This window comes from Vulpes lagopus, chromosome 14, assembly GCF_018345385.1.
Source record: "Vulpes lagopus strain Blue_001 chromosome 14, ASM1834538v1, whole genome shotgun sequence".
Taxonomy (NCBI): domain Eukaryota; kingdom Metazoa; phylum Chordata; class Mammalia; order Carnivora; family Canidae; genus Vulpes; species Vulpes lagopus.
Window position 1 is genome coordinate 9,820,366 of NC_054837.1, and position 18,626 is coordinate 9,838,991.

At 42.2% G+C, this 18,626-nt stretch overlaps 1 protein-coding gene across 1 annotated transcript in view; it reads right to left on the reverse strand.

Annotated features, from left to right (window-relative positions):
* The window catches only part of MAPK1 (mitogen-activated protein kinase 1), a 121,745-nt gene that overhangs the window by 5,535 nt on the left and 97,584 nt on the right, over positions 1–18,626 (reverse strand). Inside the window, exons 7-8 of the mRNA XM_041728827.1 lie at positions 6,849–6,958; positions 4,697–4,822 (exon numbers count right to left, since the gene is read on the reverse strand). Coding sequence (XP_041584761.1) covers positions 4,706–4,822; positions 6,849–6,958 — 227 coding nt within the window. The 3' untranslated portion in view covers positions 4,697–4,705. The remainder of the gene's footprint in view (positions 1–4,696; positions 4,823–6,848; positions 6,959–18,626) is intronic.

Below are 18,626 nucleotides of genomic sequence, written 5' to 3' on the forward strand. Positions count from 1 at the left end.
TGACAGGGCCCACCTGGCTCTCCAGATGTCTGCATATGGGCCACCTGCAAGAGATCCCCAGTACAAATCAAATCTACTCTCTTTATAGGCTAGTAGTTCTCAAGGGTGAGCATCAGAATGCTCTGCAGAGCTTGTTAAAACACAGATAATTAGGGGGTAGGGCACAGATGGACCACACTTTTGAGAACCACTGCCTAGGGCATCCATATATAATGAATTAAGCTCATCCCTAGATCTCTATTAGTTTTGTATCATCCTAGGGAGAAGTGAAACATTGCCACTCCAATCATGTTGTGTTCTTGATTCTGATGAGGAAACCTGCTTGAGATGGCTGGGAGGGCAACTAAATGTGTCAAAATGCAAACAAAATATTCTCTCTGGAGAGACTTGTGTTTTTAAAAATATTTTATTTATTTGAGAGAGACAGTACAGAGTGAGAGAGAACAAGAGAACATAAGAGAGAGCACAAGCAGGGGGAGGGGCAGAGGGAGAAGCAGACTGCACCGTAAGCAGGGAGCACAGATGTGGGGCTTAATCCCAGGATGCTGGGATCTAGATGCTTAACTGAATGAGCCATGCTCCAGCCATAACCTGGAGAGACCCTTATTGCTATGAAATGTTTGCTAGTACGATCTAGCAGAATGTCACTTTGGTATTTCACAATACACTTTCAGGCAAGATGGCTTTCATCTACCACTCAAGAGTCAGGGCAGGAAGGATGGATATTATATCCCAATTCTGTGGCAAGGAGATAGACTCAGAGATGGGAAATGATCTCCTTCTAGGTCCCACTGTTCTGAACTGCAGCCAAACATACTGGCGGGGAGAAATTAATCCATTTGAGAAAACTCACCAACAGGAAGATGAGGAAGGGAGTCAGGAGCCTACCTTCACCTTCACCAGCCTCTTACAACATGAGGCTTGTCAAAAAGTTAACCATGAACACATTTTTAGACTTTTCAGTGGACATCAGTAAAGCCTGTGATGAGGTAAGCAGAGGACACCTGGAGCTTCTTCTGGAGTATCTGCCATCCCCTCCCACAAAGGGGTCCCCATGGCTGTGCTCTGAGGTCCTGTGTATGTTTTCCAGTTCTTTCCTATGTAGCTGGACAGTCAACATCACCTTCCTCTAACGTCCCTGTATGTTCTAGCACCTGTATCTACCTGACTCTCCAGTTTGTAACTTCTAATCTTACTGTTGTAGGCTGGGAACTCCGTAACACTGCTGCATGGTATTGTGAAAGAGTTCCTCGACCCTTTCCAGAGCACAGAACTACTCCAAGGCAGTCTACAGAACTTATAAGAAAATGGGATTCTGGGTCCAGAAGACCCAGACCTGTCTTAACTTTGCCACCAGCATAATGCCTAAACACAGGCAATCTTCAGTTTCCTCAATCATAAACATGGGCTGTGTGCTGACTTCAGACAATGTTGCTGTGAGCATCAAAATGAAATGTTTGTGAAAGAACCTGGCCCAGAATTTAGCAAATGCCCCTAGCCCCCACCTTCCCATGGATTCAACTTTTATATTCTAGATGACTAAATTTATAAGCTGATCTAGATGTTGGCAGCCTCCTTTGAAATGCACACAAAAGTAGTAAGATAGATTGACAGGTAGATGGAGGAACAGATGGACAGATATGTGAGAAAGCATGTATAGCAAAATGTTAATTACGTAATATAGATGGCGGGAATGTGGGTTTTTATTGTAAAACTCAACTCTTCAGAATAGCTGAAAATGGAAAAAAACCACTGGAAGGAACTAGATCTATTGAGGTGATTATTTTGTGATGTATAAAAATCAAATCATTATGCTGTACATTATACTGTATTATATGTCAATTATAATTCAGTAACAGAAAGTTGGGAAAAAAAGGCTATAAGCACATACTGTGCCTTTTGCCCCATGGAGAAAGTGAACTAAACAGAGAGTGAGGGTCTTTGCCACCCCTGTCCATGGTAACAAGCCACGGTCCCAGACTCTCAGAACTAGGGTGGACTCTGGCAGCTGCCTTGACCTCTGTCTGCTAACTCAGACTTCAGATGTCAGGCCCCAGGAGTTGCGCCCTGGATCCCCAGGAGCATGCTCGCCTTTGTCTTGTTCCTCTGTGGCTGCTGCACTGCCCTTCTCCTCCAGTAGCCTTGCCAGTGATCCCAAGGGTGACTGTTCTCTGAGGTTGCCCAACATTCTTACTGCCCTAGCATCACGTACGCTGGTGCTTCAGGACCGGAAGATGCCTGGGAGGGAGAGGCGGGGCTCCTTGATAAGCCTGGACTTCAACCTCCCACTCGGACCTGACTCCCTGGCCCCACACTGCCAAGCACCTCCCCAGACAGCAGAATGCTCCCTTCCTGGCACACTCTTTTACACGAAAACTGTGCAGGGCAGTTCCGCCTGTCTTTGTACTCTACTAGACCGTATGCTCCTCTGAGGCCAGTTTCAGAGTTGTTTGCTCTGCTCACTTAGGCAGTCTAACATGTGCTTATCACAGAGGAGGCATGCCGTATGTGTCAGTTTGACAAGAAAAAGATGGGGAAAAACAAAATCCCCTAACAGACTTCAGGAAAATGAGCTGCTAAAGGGATTGTGAAGAAGAAAAGCAACCGAAGTAGTTCAGCTCACTATTCTAGGCCAGGAGTCAGCAAACCTGTTCTCGTAAAGGGCCAGATTAAACTTTATCTACAAAATCGCAGGCAGCTGATCTGACCTCCTGCAGACACAGGAAGGGAGAGAGAGGACCCCTTCCACTGTGAGCAACAAGCAGAGGGACCAGAAAGGAGAACCCAAGGAGACTCAATTTAAGGAGTGAAAATGGTTGGGTCCTGGAGTCTGACCTGTCAGTAAATGATCTCGCAGATCACTGTACATAACAAATACTTTAACAGACTATCACACCAAGAGGTATGAAAGGATAAATGAATCCCAGCCTTGCTAGACTTTGTCTTACTCAGCCTCCTAACACCTTCTGTCTCTCATTCAGACACTTCCCTAAAGGCTTATCAGTATTCTCCTAATGTCCTGTAAGCCCACACTTCTTCCACACTTTACGTGCTTTGTCTTTTAGGACATGTCCAGTGTCAGGCTAAGATCCCCTGGCCCTCAGGTGCTAGGGTTAGGAAATTTGGAGTCTTTCAGACTTTGTGTTCCCTCCACTCTCCTGAACACAATGGTTCTCACCTCCACAGCCCTCATCCTAGCCTCTAGCCCTCTGGTCTGGAAGATTCATTTTGAGCTCATCTCCCATCCAGTCTTCTCCTCCAACCCTCCATACTTGGATACCAGACTTCTGAAAATTCCATTTTCTGTCCCATTAGTAGAGTAGCAGTACTCTAACCAGTTAGTACCACTAACTGGTAGTGGTACTCTCTACCAGTTAATAACCCAGCCTTACTCTGCCTGGCTTCCACAGCTCTCTGAAGCGGAGCTGGCCATGTCTGTTCTCAGATATCCTTTCTAGTTTTCCCCTGTCCTCTGTCCTTAATGACAGTGCTGGGAGCTTGTCACTGCACTGTTGGACTTCACTGGTGATTGGCTTCTGAGAGGTTCTGCCAATGGCTGGCACATATAGGAAAAAACAGGTTTCCTTTTCTCTGCTTCTTACTGATACATGGCTTTTTAGGAGGGAGACTCCTGGTTTTAGGAGGAAGGATGGTAATGATGGCTTTAGGCTCCAGAGATCCCCCACATCAGTGGCAGCACAGGCTCTTGACCCCTTTTCAGCAATGGTGATAATCTAACAGCTGCAGTTACAGCAGCTGCCCAGCACCCTTGCTGTGTGATGATCAAGGACCCTGGAAAACAGTTTGACTTTTGTTCCTTTAGCTGGAGGCTAGGAACAGCTTCCTGTGGTTACATCTAATGCCCTCTGACCATTTGTATGTCCTCTGAGTGAAACCCCAAGCAGTTTCTACTTGGAGCCTCAGTACTGCCCTCAGCCTGAACCATCGTATGAAAATGCAATGGACAAAACAGGGAAGAGGGGAGCAGAGATATGGTTGTATTAGATGCATACTGCCACAGAACCCATTCCTCTCTTTCTGCTGTCAGGGAGCCTCCAGTTCCAAGGCAAGCGCAGCAGCTCCATGGACGCTTGTGGGCATGCTGCACACAACACTGCTCCAGCCCCTGAGGCTGGTATGGCAAAGCATTTCTTTTCTTTTCTTTTTTTTTTTTGTCAAAGCATTTCTCCAGCAAATGCTTTGGCCCTTGCTTGTGATTCTCAACTTCACTGCTCATTTCTACAGAATTGAACACAATTCTCACTCCCAAGTTCCTACACTGTTCTCTCTCCTCTTTCAGTATGTTCTCTAAAATCAAGATCTGCATTTCCTTTTTCTTGAACACAATTTTTTGAAATCTTACCGATACCACAACATTGCTCACCACCCTTTCAAACTTAAGCAAAGGAAACTTCCATGTGGAACTCAAGGAAATATTTTTTTTTAATTTTATTTATTTATTTATGAGAGAGAGAGAGAGAGAGAGAGAGGCAAAGACATAGGCAGAGGGAAAAAGCAGGCTTCTCCTGGGGAGCCCGATGGAGGACTTGATCCCGGAACCCTGGGATCACGTCCTGAGCCAAAGGCAGATGCTCAACCACTGAGCAACCCAGGCTTCCCCTTTCTTTTTAATAACATTTAATTTATATTCTCTCTCCCTCACCAGGGTTTGTTGTGCAACTAAAACTCTAGGTACCTGATAAATTTAAGATCTGTATCCCGGCTGGAATCTAGCTGTCTCTTCGAAGATGAGCTCCTTGAGCTTTTCCTTGGGCAGGTCATCCAGCTCCATGTCAAACTTGAATGGCGCCTCAGCGATGGGCTGTAGGAGAGCACAGAACATGGAGTAGACAAGAGTGATTGTGGTTGAGGTAGTCATGTACTGATTCATAATGTATGTGGATTCAACTCTGAAATGTATATAGTAGCACTGACATCTTTGGAAACCCAAAAGCTCTGAGAAGTATCTATGTACCCGTATTCCATCTATGTGATCCAAAAGGCACATTTTCTGTGAACATACAGTAAATGGATGGGGAGCAACTAAATCTATTTTGACCACTCTTCTGAATTTACCACTAATCCCAAAATCATTTTCAAATTTTTAAGGCACTAAGTGTTGAAGTAACAGAAATTTGCTGTTGTGGGAATAGGTTTACACAATCAAAAGCCATGATACTCAAAATCAAATACTTGATTAAATACATTATACTATCTTCATATGAAAAATTATTATGGAGTCATTAAAAATGAAGCCGTAAGAAAGATTAATATTATGGGGAAATGTGCATGTTTGTGTTAAACAAAATGAACCCTGTTTTTTAAAAAAGTTTAGATACAGAAATATAAGACTGAGAAGAAAATACTCCAAAATCTTAACATCTGTGTAACAAGACTACAAAATGATCTGTCATAGTTTTCTGCAAGTTTTCATTTTTACTTTTCAGCACACCCTATGACTAATCAGAAGGCTATTTAAGTACATATTTAAAATAACTATGTCAAAGAATTTCCATATACACAATGGTGAAAAAGAAAATCAGTCAATTGATATTATTTATATTTTGATTTTTAAGTACCTCCAAACTAACACAATGTGCTAGAACTAATCTGATGAGGATTCCAGCTATCAATCAGTGGATGCCTAGTTATCAGGCACTCCTAGATTTTATCCATGTAATCCTCACACCAGGCCTTCAGGATAAGGAAACATGGACACCAACTCTGCACTAAGCATTGGTTTCTTGAAAGGGGGAAAAGGATTCATGTCCACAAGAGAAAAACAAGTAGTTAGCCCTCTTTGAAGGGTAGCTGTATGGGTGAGGTCACAATGGTGTCCCACATATGCCATCCTTCTGGTCCTCCCACCCGCTAACTGGATTTGGAGTACCACCTAGGCTTGTGATTAGGACACCGGGGGCTCATAGGGCTGGTCAGAGCTCCAAACTTTACACTCTCCCCTCCTTCCCTATTTATTATATTGTAGGTATCTTTGCAAGCTGCCTCCATTATTTCTGAGGGTAGGGGACAGAGATGGAAGGGGGCTAATTAGGAAATACTTCCTCTTTTTGATTTCTTCTTTCTCTTTCATTTATCAGTTTTTAACTTTTATATCTTTTTCTTTTCCTCTTCCATTTTTCCTTTTAACACACTCCGCTTGGTTCTCTTATGAAAGCTTACTGTCTCTGCATGAGCCTCCACTAGAAAGATCCAAACTTTGGTTCATACTACATTTTTCTTCATTACCATCCAGAGAATAAAGCCCCAGAAGAATCCAAGAGGCTAAGGAACTGGGACTTTCTTAGAGATAAACATGACACACAGGATCTTTACCTGGCTTTGGAGGCCTGCCACATCCACCTCTGGACGCACTTCTCACCACAAGAGGCTCTAGTATCCCCATACCTAAGGAGGCATACCAGGCACGACGTCCGACCGCCCCCCTTGCAATGCCCCTCTCCAAGCAGGCAGTTGGCCTCCTTTCCACCCTCAGACAGGCACTGTGATTGAGGTAGCTCTTCCTGCCACAGACCATGACCACATTCTCTAGCCTTGGACTGCTTGTTTATTCGTGCTCCCCTTTATTCATCTATTTCCCCAGTCCCACCTCTGCTGCAGGTGCCCTGGAGGAAGCTTTCTGAGACAGAAGGGGCTTGGGGGGTGGGGTAGGGAGAGGTTTCAAGCTGTCATAGTACTAGTCCTTAGGCAGACAATGCAGGCTGAGAGGACCAGGTGTGGCACCATACACTTCTCAGAACCAATCTAACATGACATCTGGGCCCTTCCTGGTTGGGCCTACTGCTGCCTGATAGATATTCCTGAAGCAGCAGCCAGGGTATAGGTCTTACCTCATCACTTGGGTCATAATACTGTTCCAGATACGGATGGGCCAGAGCCTGTTCTACTTCAATCCTCTTGTGAGGGTTGAATGTCAACATTTTGTCCAGTAAATCCAGAGCTACAAAGAGAAAGGTTTTGCAGTGGTGAGAAGCCAAAGGAACATTTACTGACTACTTTCCATTTCCTGTTTAAGTAAATGGACCCATGAAACAATGGAACTAAGCATCACTATGGGGAGAAGAGCCAGCAGCACACTGGGTGCCTATTACCTCTTTGAGCTTCTCAAGACTGTGGCTAATCTAACAATTGCAGACCTAGACTCAGAAAGGTGATGTGATCAGCCAAAGGCTGAAAGTGGAAGCCTAGGGTTCAAACCCAACTCTTCCTACAAAACCTGGATTTTTTCCCCTAAATCATTCTTCTGTTTTGTAGGCATCTGAAGGTAAAGTGTTCTATATGTATTTCTCTGAAATCCAAAGTCCTCTCTGCAATGGTCAGTTTATCTTTCAACATATAAAGAAGGCCTCTAAGGTCACAGAAGACAATGGTCACTTGTCCTCCTGTGTGGTTTCCAGGTCCTGGCTGAGATCCACATGTGAAGCACAGGCCCCCTGGCCCACTCTGCAGCTTGGCATCTTTCTCCAAGGCCCAAAACAAAAGTATGCTCTCTCTTTTTTTTTTTTTTTAAAGTTTATTAATTTATTTAAGTAATCCCTACACCCAACATGGGGCTCAAACCCATGACCTCTACATCAGTCACATGCTCCTCTGACTGAGCCAGCCAGGCACCCTCTAAGTATTCTCTTGATCTGGTCAGTAGTGAGCAGCTGAATATTTCTGTGTAGAGAGTACAGGAATAGGAAGCAAGTGTAGCATCAACCAGATCAAGATGGAGGGACAGCTAATGATTAGCTCACCCTGGTGGCCTCAATAGCTAGTGTCCAGGCACTACTTCAAGCCACGAGAAAAGCCAAAGGTCATGGCTGACAGTGGCTGAAACACGGGTTAAGGGAAATGTGACCGAACACTTCCTGCATTTAGTATCAGGCGCAGATTTCAATGAGAAAGAATACATGCTAGAAAAGACATTATCGCTCTGGTAAAGCAGCAGCAAAGGGAGCTTTTAAAAAAAGTGTCTGCTTTTATTTGACAATGCTTAGAACAGTGTTTCCAATTCATGTAGCAGGTCCTTTTCTCAAATTCAAGGCTATTGACGGAGTAGGGAGCTATCCATCTTTCTTAAGTCCTAGCTCATAGCTCTGAGGCACCCCTAAAAAATCCAAGGATTCCAAGAAACAAGTCTGATAATCCATTCCAAGTCTGAAAAACTACTAGGGAATAAAAAGAACATTCTTTTTTAAAGAACAGTGATCAAGAGGATCCCTGGGTGGCTCAGTGGTTAAGCGCCTGCCTTCGGCCCAGGGTGTGATCCTGGAGACCCAGGATCGAGTCCCATGTTGGGTTCCCTGCATGGAGCCTGCTTCTCCCTCTGCCTGTCTCTCTGCCTCTCTCATGAATAAATAAATAAAGTTAAAAAAAAAAAAAAAGGGAATACTTAAAAACAAACAAACAAACAAAAAAACCAGAATGGTGATCAATAAAATAAAACTGGGGGATCCCTGGGTGGCTCAGTGGTTTGGCGCCTGCTTTTGGTCCAGGGCGCGATCCTGGAGTCCTGGGATCGAGTCCCACATGGGGCTCCCTGCGTGGAGCCTGCTTCTCCCTCTGCCTGTGTCTCTGCCTCTTTCTCTCTATCATGAATAAATAAAATCTTTAAAAAATAAAATAAAACCAAAAATGAAAACATCGCCATCTACTCAATGAAGCCTTGTTTATCAGTGATAACTTATGAGGTTGTCAACCTCACTCATCTGCAAATTAGCACATATCACTAAGTCCTGAGAGTAAAATGGTAAAGGAAAATCATTTTAATCATTTATTCACTAAAAGCTGTGTTCAACCCGTGAGAGCAGCAAGCCTGTATACAGTCAGAATCTTAAGTGACTGACCACTTGTGTGCCTGAAGTCAATCTCAGGAGAGTTCAAAGCAGCAATTTACTGTCTGAGGTGACTGAAAGCAGAGGCGTGAGAGGACATGTGTGCACATGTGTGAGCATGTCTCAGTGTGGATACTCAGCTCTGGCTCCCATCTGTGACTTCCCTTATTGCACGTCACTCATCCTTAATCTTCAAGACAACTGTGAGATAATCTACGTGGTAAACCACATGCTGGATGTCATGAGAAATTCCACACAACACAGAACTTTTCTCATGTCCACAAGACAAACTGTAAAAAAGTTTTTTACATAACGCATTTCTACAAATAGTACATTTTTAAATTTATTTTTGCCTCTATAATCTCTTCAATACACATGAATGTACTGTAGGAAATTCGGGAACAAATTCGGGAACAGTGACACTTTGCTTTATAGGCTTTATGAGGACTTTTCAGGAGAGGAAGGAAGCTCTTAGGAATCTAGAGTGCTGACTAAAGCAGTGTCTTGGGCAGGAAAGGTATTTATTTATCCCTGCAGCCAGGACATGGGGGCTCAGGGGCCCATGAACAGGCTAGGTTTCAGAGGCAGCTCTCTCAAGAGTCTGGACAATGCAGTACAATGATGAACTCAGGTGCCTCTGGCCCCAATCTAAGTTTCATAGAACCCCTGGCAGATGTGTGAACACATGACATACCAGTTGCTGGGCATCAGTCTTACTATCTGTAACACAGATAATATTACCTGTAACACAGGTAATAAACCTACCCCTGTTCTCTCTCCATAAAAGAACTCACAGACATTCCCCAAACTTTTTTTAAAGATTTTTATTTATTATAATTTGAGAAAGCATGTGTATGGGCATGGAGTCGAGGAAGAGAATCCCAAGTAGACTCCACACTGAGCATAGAGCCTGACATGGGACTCAATCTCACAACCCTGAGATCATGACTTGAGCCTAAAGAGTCGGACACTAAACCAACTCAACTACTCAGACACTCCTCAAAAACTTTCTTGAGATTAGAAGCTATTTGGCCTTTTGTCCAATTAGATACCCTCTGTCAGGAAAAATCCAGGAGAGTTTGGCCATAGATTGTAACATCATTGTTTCTAAGCTGCTGGGGGATACTTTTCCCCTCTAAATCTTGTTGGTACTAAGTTGGGAAGCACTTCAAAGCAGCTGGTATTTGGTAACTTAAACAGCTTTAAAATAGACCTTTTAGTTCCTTCAAGTTAAATTCTAAGCCCTTAAACATACAGGCAAAAATTGCAAAGGAAGATAGCTTTTTTTTCTGCTTGAAAAATAACTGGATCTCTAGCTTCCTTTTATTGCTTGTGCTATTTCTGCGTTATTCACAGCTACAGAAGGGGAAAAGGAGAGAAACGGGAAGCAGCTGGCAGGTGCTGATCTCACAGTCAGAGTGCCTGGCCTCCCTCCTCCCACGCCACACAGCAATCCACTGGCATCACTCAGATGGCATGAATCACTCTGCCTGTGCGTATGTTTCCTTGGATACAGGCTTTATTTCCCCTAAAAGACTGGAAGTCCCTTTGAGGCTGGGATTACATCTAACCACAATCCTGGACTCTCCTTGGTATCTTCCTAGAACCCCACACCTTCTCTTTAACTTCAGTGGTTACAAAGCAACAAGACCCTGCCCTTCTGATCCATGAGCTATTTTTTCTTCCCATCTTAGCCCAGACTCTAGGGTGAACCATAGGATTGGCTCTCCATAGCACCACAGCAGGTCCATCTCACCTATCCAGCAAAACTCTCCTCAGAGATCAAGGCTTCAACCTGTCACTCCCAACCTCAACCTGGATTTCTGAGCAGGGCCAGAGAAAAAGACCTAGCTGTTCAAACTGTGTCACTGCAACAATGCTTCTCAAACTTCCCGATCTTAGAACCCTACTCTTAAAACCTGTTGATGATTAATCTTAAAAACCAGTTAATTCAGACATAGTCCAACCTGTGTAAGCACTCCCACTGCATTCAGTATGTGTTCATGCTCTCATTTTGTCACACAGAAAGTGCAAAAGACATGTGAGAAGGGTGGGATTTAATAAAGTAAGGACTTTTCAGTGCTCTGTCAGGGACATTCTTACGTGCAGCTGGCACTGGTTTTTAGCTATGAGGACAGGGTACTGCCACTGCCTTGTCCTGGGTCGAGGTGCTGGCAGTCGTGCTCACTGCACCAAGAGTGCAGATGGCAGCATAGAGAAAGTGTGAGAATACCTTAAAACTATGAAAATAGTTTTAACCCTATAGACACCCTGAAAGAACCTGGGGGAACTCAGAGGTCTAAGAAGGATGCTATTGAGAACTATGTACCACAAAAACACAAGATTTTTAATCATATCAAGGATCTCCCCAAAGTTCTGGGAATTTTTCTGCTCAGCTGCTTCTCTATTTCAAGATTCAACTCAGACAGCTTGAATCATATCTTTCCTGCCATGTGAACTTCATTACTCTGTGCTACCGAGGAAACTGAGGTCCCCGGGAACAACCCTCCGGGATGTCCCTCCATCAGATTCCTTAACTGTGGAAAGAGGAGACCCTCTCCCTATTCAAAGCCAAACCTCCACAATGCTGTGGCCTGACCACAGCCAGCTCCCCTCATCTGGACTAGTTGTTCCTGTCTGCACTTTCCAGTTCGAACTTCCTGCTCATACTCAGTGCTTCAACTACTTTTTTTTTTTTTTTTTTTAAGATTTATTTATTTGGGAGAGAAAGGGCACACATAAGCTAGGTGGGAGGCAGAGGGAGAGAGAATCTCAAGCAGACTCTGAACTGAGTGAGGAGTCTGCTGCAGGGCTTGATCTCACAATCTTGAGATCATGACCTGACCCAAAACCAAGAGTCGCACAGTCAACCAACTAAGCCACACAGGGGTCCCTCAACTACTCTTATGTAGTCACCAATGACCCTTTAGTTAGCCTCTCTGTTCCATGGAGGCTGCTGAGCATGTCCACTTTTCATGATGTCATCTATTGCTTCTGTGAAATATGCACTAGTTATTTTCTATGTCCATCATTCTTTCTAGTTTTTAAGAATTCCTACACCTATTACATTTTGGCCATTGAAGGTTCTTCAGGCACTACTAATATTAACTAGTCTAATAGCAATAAACTAATAATTCATGGAAGTCTCCCACAATTACCCTATGAGGTGGGAAATCCAATTTGTTCCAACTGAGATGAGGAAATTGTGAAATAGAGAAGTTAAATACCTTGTTCAAAGTCAAAGATTTGAGGTGGTGGGGCCCATATGAATTCAGGCTGGTTCTAGAGCACATAGCCTAAACCATTGTGCTATGACACCTTAACATCAATAGTTAGGGGGATCCCTGGGTGGCGCAGCGGTCTGGCGCCTGCCTTTGGCCCAGGGCGCGATCCTGGAGACCCGGGATCGAATCCCACATCGGGCTCCCGGTGCATGGAGCCTGCTTCTCCCTCTGCTTATGTCTCTGCCTCTCTCTCTCTCTGTGACTATCATAAATAAATAAAGATTAAAAAAAAATGTTTAAAAAAATTAAAAAAAAAAAAAAGCATCAATAGTTAGGATAGGGATCCTTCAAATGTTTTTCAATTTGGAACATTTTACACCTATTGCTCAGGTGTAAAATAGACCTGACCTATCTATTTTAAGTTTTAAGCTTCTTGGGATCCCTGGGTGGCACAGCGGTTTGGCGCCTGCCTTTGGCCCAGGGCGCGATCCTGGAGACCCGGGATCGAATCCCACATCAGGCTCCGGTGCATGGAGCCTGCTTCTCCCTCCGCCTGTGTCTCTGCCTCTCTCTCTCTCTCTGTGACTATCATAAATAAATAAAAAATTAAAAAAAAAAAAAAAAGTTTTAAGCTTCTTTGTGGGAAAAAAAAAAAAACTAAATAAACTTTTATGTGATCAAATATAGCATTTTTCTTTTATGTTTATCTTCTTGGTTTGTATGTTTTTAGAGCTTAGGAAGACAGTCTTTCTCCAGTTGGAGATCAAAAAAATACTGAATACTCTAAAATATCATTGGCTTTTAATGGCATGATTTTTTAAAAAAACATATCTAATTATCAATTCTTTCGGAATTCACTTTGAAGTGTGAGTAATGATTTAAACTGATTTTCTTCCAAATAGTTATTCAACTAGCCCAGTACCATCTGTTGAATAATAATCATTTCTTCCCCCTCACTGGAGTAATTTTGGAGAGAATCCTAAAGTAAACTCTTTTGAAGAAAAATACACAATACTACTATTCAAAGGACTCAGCAATCAGAAATTTCTAATAAATATCTGACATATATTCAATCTCAGGATTTGTTTTTCTTTTATTAAGTAAGCTCTATGCCCAATGTGGGGCTTGAACTCATGATCCTGAGATTAAGAGTCCATGCCCTACTGAGCGAGCCAGGTGCCCCGCCTCAGTCGAAAAAAAAAAAATTAAAATGTCACTTCTCTCCCATTTGGTTGGCAGATCCAAAAGTTCAATACCCTAAATTGCTGGGACAAAAAATGCGACAGAACTGCTAAACTGCCTGCAGAGAGACTCAAACAATCTACAGGCCATCAGCTGTCTCTGAAAACATCCATCTTCCCCACAGCCTTGATTACATGGTGGATCATCAACCTTGGTGCGTTCTACTGGAGGCCGGGGGGAGGGATTACTGATCTTTCAATTTTCATATCCGAAATAATAATATCTTTTCCTATATTTGAGATATTTACATTTTCTTTTTTGTAAACTATCATTAACCAGACTTAAAACTGCCAGTGTTTCAGCTTGAAAGTTTTAGAGTTGTGAGTTCCCTGAAGTCTTCCATTTATTATTCACGTCATTTTTATACTAGTCCAGACTATTCACTCCATGCAGGCAGGTAATCAATTTTTTTTTTTTTATGATAGTGAGAGAGAGAGAGGCAGAGACACAGGCAGAGGGAGAAGCAGGCTCCATGCACCAGGAGCCCGACGTGGGATTCGATCCCAGATCTCCGGGATCGCGCCCTCGGCCAAAGGCAGGCGCTAAACCGCTGCGCCACCCAGGGATCCCCAGGTAATCAATTTTATAGTTGTTCTAAGTCCAGGGTCTTAGAAATCCGATGGCACAGAACACTCAGATCTATTTATTAAAATAAATGAAATTATGTACATTATAGTAAAAAACGAGAAAGAATCTGGTGGCAGATTAAATATGGCCACAAATTCCTCTCAAAAATGGTGAGTTTTTTTTTCCACCACTTGAATCTTTGCTGACCTTGTCATTTGCTTTGATCAACAGATTGTGGCAGAAGTGTCTGCTATTCTCAGACCTTGCAGCTTCTGCTCTTTCTCTTTTGGAATATTTCTGCTGATGTCATAAGTCACCCATTTGGGTCTACTGTAAGATGACAGGCAATGGCACAAAGGAAAAGCAACTGCAAGATGTGGTAAGGCTACTTCGGACCATGCAACTTGAGGAGACCTAAGCAGACCCACTTAGCTACGCCCAGGTCAACAGATTTATGGACAAATACGTGGTGGTCATTATAAGGCCCCAAACTGTGGTTTGTTATGCAGCAATAGATAACTGAAGTGAACTTTAAGTCCAATATGAAACTGGTTAAAGACACTATAGTCATCCTTATTAGGGACTACTACCTAGCATTCTTTATAACTAGGCATATGGAAAAGACCTCTGAGATATATAAATGGAAAAATTCAGTCTTACGATCTCAGAATCTAGACCTACAAATTCCAATAGTCTGGACTTTTATACAACCTTGTGATGCATGTACTATTACTAACTCTATTTTATAATCGGGAGGGGCGCCTCAGTTGGTTAGGACTCTGACTCTTGATTTTGGCTCAGGTCATGATCTCAGGGTCCTGGGATTGAGCCCCCATCTGGCTCTGAGTTCAATAGGGAGTCTGTTTGAGATTCTTTCCCTCCCCCTTCTGCCCCTCTCTTGGCTCACGTGCTTACTCTCTCAAATAAATCAATCTTAAAAAATTCTAAATAAATAAATAAACAAATGGGAAAACTGAGACCCAAAGGGGTTAAATAGTTTGTCTGAAGTTCACGCAGCTAGTAAGTGGCTTGGCTATGAACTGAAACCAGGAGGTCTGGCTGGAAAGCCTGTGTTCCTAACATCGTAATGCTATGTTGCTCACTCCAGCACTACCAATCCCATTTTCCCTTTCTTTATTCTATTTATAGTCCCCTCCCTGCTTCATTATTTTCATCCAAAGCCTATATTTCAAAATTAAATCTCTGGATTTTAGTAATTTTTAAAGATTTTTTAAAAATTTTATTCAGGAGAAACACACAGAGAGAGGCAGAGACACAGGCAGAAGAAGAAGCAGGTTCCCCATGGGGGGAGCCCAATGCGAGACTCCAAGATCACGCCCCAAGCTGAAGGCAGACACTCAACCACTGAGCCACCCAGGAGTCCTGGGTTTTAGTAATGTTAATTATTATCTAAATAAACCAATCTTAAAGTTCATAGCTTTAATTTAAAGATGATAATCTAGGGATCCCTGGGTGGCGCAGCGGTTTAGCGCCTGCCTTTGGCCCAGGGCGCGATCCTGGAGACCCAGGATCGAATCCCACATCGGGCTCCCGGTGCATGGAGCCTGCTTCTCCCTCTGCCTGTGTCTCTGCCTCTCTCTCTCTCTCTCTGTGACTATCATAAATAATAAAATAAAATAAAAATTAAAAAATAAATAAATAAAGATGGTAATCTAAATACAAATCTCATCTAATTTGATACTAATCATAACAATAAAAGAGCGAGGAAATAAACAGGGGAAGCCTGGAAGTCTATTTATTATAAAGTTTTAATTATGCAGTTTTGTTGTGCATCCACCTCTTACAAAAGCAACTTAGGAAGTAAGATTTATGTAACATGCTTGGGACAACACAGAATACAAGCCCATCTAATTAGTAACATATGCAATGCATGTACAGGTATAATTTTTTAAAATCTTACAATTATAATACATTATGTAATTACAGAATTATAACTAAATAGGTTAAAGCTATGCACCCATTGGCATAGCAACATGTTAAAGGTTACTTTGGGATTCTGGTAATTAAGTGTTTCTTTTACCTACTATTCTTTCTAGATTTCCAAACTGTCTCTCATGGTAACACACTACCTTCATTATCAGAGGTTTTAAAAGATAGTTCCTTCTATATTCAAAAGAAATTCAATTTTAAACCACCAAGTGTTTCTGAACTTTGACTCAGGTTAGTACATTAAACAAATTCAACAGCTAAGCTGACAATTATTAAAGCAAAACAAAAATAGACATACACACAAAACAGTAAAAGGTAGAAAAAGCTGAATTTCCGAAAGACTAGATGAAATATTGTGGTTTTAAATAATGCTTCCGAAAGACTAGATGAAATATGTTGGGCATGGAGCCTGAGCTCATGGCCTTGACTGAGATTAAGAGTCTCATGCCCTACCAACTGAGCCAGCCAGGCTCCCCCTGGATGAAATGTTTTTAAATCATTAAAGAAAAGCCAGATCCATGTACTAACATGGAAAGACACTCAGACACAATTCTATTAACGGTGACCTTAATTATAAAGGGATTTCACTTTTTAAATTGAATATTCCTAAAACTTTTGAATTTTTTTTTTTTATTTAAAAAATTTTTTTTTTCAATTTTTTATTTTTATTTATGATAGTCACAGAGAGAGAGAGAGAGAGGCAGAGACACAGGCGGAGGGAGAAGCAGGCTCCATGCACCGGGAGCCCGACGTGGGATTCGATCCAGGGTCTCCAGGATCGCGCCCTGGGCCAAAGGCAGGCGCCAAACCGCTGCGCCACCCAGGGATCCCCAAACTTTTGAATTTTTACCAAATAAAGTAGCTGACATAGTAATTATTTATAGAAAGGAAATTTTAGGTAAAAATATAAATCTGTATGAAGATAAAGAAAGCTATGAAAGAACAAGTCCTAAGATGTTGGATGTTGGCAAGTTGCTCTCTCTCTGGTTTCCTTTTTTATTTAAAAAAAAATTTTTTTAAAGATTGTATTTATTTATTCATGAGACACACACACACACACACACACACACACAGAGAGAGAGAGAGAGAGAGAGAGAGAGAGAAAGAGAGAGACAGAGGCAGAGGCTCCATGCAGGGAGCCTGATGTGGGACTGGATCCTGGGGACTCGAGGATCACGCCCTGGGCTGAAGGTGGCGCTAAATCGCTGAGCCACTAGGGCTTCTCTCTCTCTGGTTTCCTATTCTGATTTCTTCTTGCACTTTTAAGGACCCTTGTGATTATACTGGGCCCACTGAGATAGTGCACAACAATCTCCACCTTCTTAAAATCAGATGATAAGCCACCTTAATTCCTCTTTTCCATGTCACCTAATATATTCACAGATCCTGGGGATTAGGATGTGTACATCTTTGGGGATGTGGTCATTACTCTGCCTACCACAATTCTGTAATAAAGCTTTTAAAAACAGCCACCTATGAGAAAACAAAAAGCACAACCACCTAATATATTTAACAGATACATGCTAAATAAGCATAAAGGATAAATAATTATTAAAGTTAACTTAAAATATAAAAGGGTAAAATGAAATCTATCATCTTTCTTTTATGGATGAATGCTCCTGCTATTTTATCTAAGAAATCTTTGTCCAACCTAGGGTCATAAAGATTCTGTTCTGTCTTCCTGAAGTTTAATAGTTTTAGGCCTATATTCCATTTTTAGGTTTTTATGGGGGGGGGGGTGACATATAGAGATCTCCTGGCACCATCTGTTCAAGAGACTGATACAAGCAATAATGTTGATATATCTTGGGGCACCTGGGTGGCTCAGTTGGTTAAGCATCCAACTCTTGATTTTGGCTCAGGTCATGATCTCAGGGTCATGAGATCGAGCCCAGTGTGAGTGTGCTTAAGATTCTCCCCGCCCCCCAAAAAGATTCTTTTTCCCTTTCCCTCTGCCCCTCCCCGTCCTGCACACATATGTGCCTTTTCTCAAGAAATAAAGAAAGGAAAAAAGAAATATTGGTAATTCCCAAATGCATTACACTGAGTGGAAGAATCCAGACATAAGAGGCTACATACTGCCTAATTAATTACAATTTCTATAACATTCTGGAAAAGGCAAACTATAAACAGAGAAATGAGATCAGGGATTGCCAGGGACTAAGAAGAGAAATGGGTACAAGGAGCAACTTTTGGGGTGATGAAAATAATCCATATCTTGATTTTGGTGGCAGTTATGTGACTATATACATTTGTTAAAAGTCAAAGACCACACAATTAAAAAGGATGAATTTTACTCTCCATAAGTTATTCTTCAAAGAAACATGACCTGATCAATTATGCAATAACAAGATGAAAATAGTGTAATTTGTGTTGCAGGCTCCCAAACTTTCTGAATCCTAAAACTGTGAACTTAATCCAAGTTAAAAAGTAGGTGAAAAGGATTAAGAGGTACAAACTTCCAGTTCTAAAGTAAGTGCGTCACAAGGACAAAAAGCACGGTATAGGAAATATAGTCAATATTGTAATGCTTTTATCGTGGTGAGCATTTCATAATGTATGTAATTATGGAATAACTATGCTGCATACCTGAAACTAATTTATTATTGTATGTCAAGTACAATAAAAAAAAAAAAAACTTTTTTGAAAGGGAGCAAAGAGGGGTGCCTGGCTGGCTCAGTGGGTAAAGCATGTGACCTGTGATCTCGAGATTCTAAGTTCTCACTCCACACGGGGTGAGGGCCGGGCGGGGAAGGCTTGCACATGTATACTTGAAAAAAAAAAAAAAGGAAGAATAAAATAAGGG